The sequence below is a fragment of the Lactuca sativa genome, chromosome 2 (assembly GCF_002870075.4).
Source record: "Lactuca sativa cultivar Salinas chromosome 2, Lsat_Salinas_v11, whole genome shotgun sequence".
Classification (NCBI taxonomy): Eukaryota; Viridiplantae; Streptophyta; class Magnoliopsida; order Asterales; family Asteraceae; genus Lactuca; species Lactuca sativa.
In genome coordinates this window covers 133640225-133646053 of record NC_056624.2, presented here as the reverse complement: position 1 = coordinate 133646053, position 5829 = coordinate 133640225, and the positions used below count along the sequence as shown (strand labels likewise).

Sequence of the window (5829 nt, the reverse complement as noted above, 5' to 3'; positions counted from 1 at the left end):
GACTAATTTTAACTATTTTTTAAAAATAAAAGCAATAAATAAGATCAATCATATTCGTCTTTTTCTTTTCTTTTAATCTTTCAACTTCAATTAATATATTAATTAAATTGCTTTTTGTTAATTTCACTTTTATTTGATGCACTCATTGATCGGAAAAAAAAACCATGTATGAAATAATAAAAAAATTTAGACAATAGTTCAAAACAAAAAGTTAGAAAGCACATCTCAAAAGCATAAATTAAAGCTAACATGTATTCTCTTTAAAATGGGACAAGAAGGTTTAGATATGATTGACCAGTCACAACTTTTTTGTCGTATTATTTGTAATACCTTATAACATACTATTAAATAAAATCATAAAACCTAATTATACATATTCAAATATTAAAACAAAAATGATTATGATGAATATTCAAATATATTTTCCACTAAATGATCTTTTCATATGATTAGACATGCTTTATTATACAAATCAACTAATGAGAATCAAATTAAAAGTCAAAACTACATACTTAAATCAAAAAATTATGAACAAAAAACAAGAATTAATTTAATTTAATGATTAAAAAAATGAAAACAAATATTATTTTATTATCTTTGTCATTATTAACAGAAAAAGAAAGAAAAAGCTGAACACGTATTCATATTCGTACCATGGCCCGGGTCTGTTTATGCCCCCCCACTCATTCCCACTATCAAACCGTCTTCACGTCCCCCATTTCTTCGTCTCCTTCCTCTTTATATATACATACACCCTCTGCTAACCCTAATCCAGAATCCAGATCACCCAATCACCCATCACAGATTCCTTCTGCCATGTCGTTAAAGGACTTGCCACCATCGCCCCCGCCACGCATCGTCGTTCGTTCCGTCTTTGCGTACAATCTACAATCAGAATTCCATTTGATCACATCAATAATCGATGATTACCCTTTTGTTTCAATGGACACGGAGTTTCCCGGCGTTGTCGTACGCCCTAACGCGGGTTATGATTACTTTCGCAACCAGAGCCCTTCCGATCACTATCTTCTCCTCAAATCGAATGTCGATGCTCTGAAACTCATCCAGGTTGGCCTCACCCTCACCGACGCTGAAGGAAATCTCCCGGATCTCGATGAGAGTAACAACAACACTCGTTACATTTGGGAATTTAATTTCAACGACTTCGATCCGTCACGCGACCAGCACGCTTCTGACTCGATCGAACTTTTGAAGCGACAAGGGATTGATTTCGAGAAGAATCGTGAATTTGGGATTGACTCGGTGAAATTCTCGGAGTTGATGATGTCTTCAGGGCTTGTCTGTAACGAGCGTGTGAGCTGGGTGACTTTTCACAGCGCTTATGATTTTGGGTACTTGGTTAAGCTCCTGGCTGGGCGGGTTTTGCCCGATGAGTTGTCTAGGTTTCTCGATCTTCTGAAAACTTTCTTTGGGGCTAATGTTTACGATGTTAAGCATCTGATGAGGTACTGTGAGAGTCTGTATGGTGGGTTGGATCGGGTGGCTAAGACTTTGGAGGTCGATCGGGCTGTTGGGAAGTGTCACCAGGCAGGTTCCGATAGCTTGCTGACTTGGCACGCGTTTCAGAAGATTAAGGTTCTTTGCAGCGGCGGACCTGAGAAGTACGCCGGCGTTCTCTATGGATTAGAAGTTTTCTGAGATGTTTCTGGTGATGGTATTGGTAGCTTGTAGAAATTTCTTTCTAAAATTCTATTAGCAAATCAACAGATGTAAAGTTCTGGTCTTTTTTAATATCATTTTAGCTGCGATCATTCCATTATTTCCTTCATCTACCGATTCTATATCTTAATCTGTTACTTAATTCATATTCATATCATGAACAAGAACAAGGGAAAACGGATCACTAATAGAAATGGATCATATTCATATGATCAATTGATCATAGATTCGTATCCCTCTTGCTGTTCATGAAATTTTTGATTATTCTAGATACTTCCGTGTTTAATGTTCTGCATTTGGAGCTTAAAAGATGTATGATTCTCAACTTTCTTCTTGGTGATCAATAAAGGTATGTAAAATCTACAATATTATAGCTTCTTGAATTTGAGATCATTGATGTTTTATACAGATGCTTTTGTTGATGTAGGAGAAAGGAGAAAGGATCATTGTTGCAGTTGTACATGACGCCATGGATGTTGTAAATCAAATGGTAATTGTAATCCCACTATTTTGCTCCAATTTCTCCATTTTTTCAATCATGACTATTTATTATTTAAGCTATACTAGATGTTTATTGATTGTGAAGTACTAAATTAAGCTATGATAATACATACAATAGTACTAAATTTAGGGGACAAATGCAAAAAAGTAGCAATGTACATTTCATTTTTGTTCTTGTAATAGCATTGTACTTCCATATTATTTCCTATTAAAGCAATGTACTTTGAAAAATCTACTTTGAAATTGTTTTATAAAATGTTTTTTTTTTGCCACATCAGCATTAGATATATCCCATGTGGACAATGACATGGCATAAAACCTGCATAATTCAAATCAACAAAGTTGCTTATTTACAGGTAGATTTTTCAAAGTGCTATGTTTTTTTTTAAGAAATAATTTGGAAATATAATGATGTGAAATGAAAGTATAATGCTATAATAAATAGAATTGGAAAGTAAAATTTTAACCATATATGTGAAGCATCTTCAAATGTAGTACAAAAGTTTTGATATGGATTTTGATTATTATAGTGTTCTTGCATTTTATTTTTTCAAATGCGATTGATGTGAATGTTTTTAATTTAGGGAGAGTGCTTGTAAGGTGTTTTGATGAAATGTCTAAGAGAAATGTTGATGTGAATGTCTCTAAATTAGGAAGAGTGTTTGTAAGGTGTTTGATGAAATGTCTATGAGAAATGTGGTTACATGGTTGGCTGTTGGGTTAGTAGTTTACAAATCTAACACCATGTAACTGTGCATATGGTTCATATTTAAGTTATATCACAATCACCACACTATTGTAGTGCCACGTCATCATCGACACATCATTTTTTCCATCACCCTGTAAAACAAGTGGGTGTCTTATCACACCTTACAACATTTTTTTAATTGAATGCAATTTAATAAAAATGAAATTTTATAAAATTAATAGAAGGAAAATATTTCATTAATTTAATTAAAACGATTACAATGATAAAATGATACTTTAAATAAAACGACCATATAAGATAAAATGACTATCAAAATAATACGACTACAAAATACAACTAATTATAATTTTTATTTTCATCTAGCCCATAAAACCATATCGAGTTTGTTGCTAGTGAGATGATCGATTGGTTTTGTTAAAAATTTTAAATAATGCATTTTTGGTTTCTCTGCACAAGCTCTTTGTTTCGCCTCTTGTGTTTTCGTTATCTGTTACATTTTTTCTTTCTCAAAATTCAAAAGACGCTCGAAATTCAAGTTATAAAATTTTAAACTAGAAGCGACCTTTTGAATGTCAGAGCCACTTCCAACCCCTAATGCATTTGATAAAAACCCTTTCTTTTTCGCCCTATTTCGCCCCATTGGTCGAACTGTTTTTTCGAGTTTGAGCTCACCCATCTTGTTCAAATCAACCCCAAAATTCGCATTCGATGAAGTAGTATAATTTGTCTTTGAAACTTTTGTTCTTTTTTCACCACCTTGTTCTTCTTCATACTCTTTTATCCGTTTCAGTGATGCGGATAAAAATCTTCAAACATCAATAAATTTGAAAGAATTTTTAGGATCAACAAAATATATTTTAAGTGCCATCTTGAAAAATTGTTGATCGTTTTCTGTGGAATTTGGTAATTTATTTGTTCATCTCTCGAAACTTGCTACAACATTGGTGTTTTGTACGATATTCCCCACGACCTATGACATTGATGTGAAAATGTGAAATGAAAGTATAATGCTATAATAAATAGAATTGGAAAATACATTGCTATTTATTGCATTTAACCTAATTAATTAAGTAAACAAAGTTTGATTTAGTTTAAGTTTTTGCCAAGGCTCTATTTCTGGACCTCTTTCACAAAATTAATTATTATTCATGTAGTTATTCCTTTAAATATTTGGAGCATCTTCAAAAGTATTCAAAAGTTCATGACAGACATTTTTTTTTGTGACATGGTTTTATGATAATATAAGCCTATCTTATCAGGTAAAAAGGTTTGATATGGATTTTGATTATTATTGTGTTCTTGCATTTTGTTTTGATGTGGATATCTCTAAATTAGGGAGAGTGCTTGTAAGGTGTTTGATGAAATGTCTATGAGATATGAGATACGTGGTTACATGGTTGGGTGTTTTTTTTTTTTTTTTTTTTTTTTTTTTTAGTGACAAAATCTTATCAAGTTATTATATTGTTGTTTTGTAGCTTAGAAATATAACACCATGTGACTTTCATATGGCTCATATTTACGTCTAACTGTATTTGTGATTAATTTGCTGATGTACAAATATGAAATCCTTTGCACCTTTTTTCATTTGACTTCGTAGTGTGATTAATTTGTTGATGTACAACACTAGTATAATGTCCTTTCTCCAATGGATATGCATATGCTTCATTTATCTACTACAAACTTATTTTTGATAACCAAATTTGGTATCTTGTCTAATATTGTTATGTTACACCTCTTTTCCTAACATCTTTCTTTCCACAACTTCAATCTTCTTTTCATGCGGTCTCTTTTTCTGTTATCATGTCGATTTGTACGAGATTGCTGGCCTAGCTGTCGCCCTGTAGAATTTTCTTTTTAGTTTTAACTAGTAATTGAGTCTGCGTTTTGCAGCAGGTTTTTACGTGTTTTTGTTGCATATTAGGAGTGGAAAACGAAGGGGCAAAATTGATATTTTGCAAAGTTTAAGGTGGAAGGGAGTAAAAATGATATTTTAAAAAGTAAAGGAATAAAAATATCAAGACATAAACAAGACATACACATATATTTTTGACCTCTTTTTTTAAAAGGAAAAAAAAAAAATTTTTTGTTTTGAAATACTGTTTTTTAAGTTTTAATCTTATGTGATATTTTTTTTTCCCACCGTAACCATCAATGCTACAAGTCAAGTGTTTGTAACTCTCATTTGAGTGTAGTAATGCTCCTAAATGCATATACTCCCTCACCTTTACGCAAAGTGATTAAATTCCACTAAAAATATTCCATCTTATATGTATTATTTTTAACCTTTTTCTTCCATCCTCGTACTACAAATATCCAATTCCAACGTACCATTTGATTCCCTCGTCGTGCCTATCACATCACAATGACATCATCATTTTTTTTTGGAATCTAATAAAGAACTTAATTGAAATCAAAGCAAAAATCAATGACCTAAGTGTCGACCCTTGATGAAGTCATATTTCTTAGACCAAGGGAGTGGGTGCGGTTCTACTGCACTTTTGTCATGGTGGTGCTAAGGAACACGGTTTCCACTGTATGCAGGGACAGACGCAGGATTTCACAGTAGGGGGTGCATGGAAAAGTTAGGGGTTGCAGGATAATAGAAAAAATAAAAATTTTAAAAAATTTCGAAAAATTTTCCACTGTCGCCGGAAAATTTAGGGGTTGCCAGTGCCACCCGTGACCCCCCCTAAATCCGCCCTTGACTGTATGGTTTGGCCGCATGTAGTAACTCTCTCTCTCTCTCTCTCTCTCTCTGTGTGTGTGTGTGTGTGTGTACACCACACCTAGTGTGTCGTAAAAAACCACACTTTATGTGGTAAAGTTGACATGCAGTCTATGTAGCGTCTACGTGACATAGGAGGGAGTGTGATTTATATGCCACCAGTGCCTCCAACCTTAAGGTCTAAGAACACCATATGGATTTATTTCATTACTTT

The 5829-nt window shown here is 33.2% G+C and overlaps 1 protein-coding gene across 1 annotated transcript; it reads left to right on the top strand.

The window, feature by feature from the left end:
• The first annotated feature begins 671 nt into the window (after nt 1–671).
• On the top strand, nt 672–1780 carry LOC111912166 (probable CCR4-associated factor 1 homolog 11). Its single transcript, XM_023907896.3, has one exon. It carries the CDS (start codon nt 817–819, stop codon nt 1657–1659), a length of 843 nt encoding a protein of 280 aa, XP_023763664.1. The 5' UTR covers nt 672–816; the 3' UTR covers nt 1660–1780.
• The last annotated feature ends 4049 nt before the right edge of the window (nt 1781–5829 follow it).

Excerpts from the sequence above, each read along its gene's own strand:
- LOC111912166 (XM_023907896.3), top strand. The coding sequence starts at position 817 with ATGTCGTTAAAGGACTTGCCACCATCGCCCCCGCCACGCATCGTCGTT.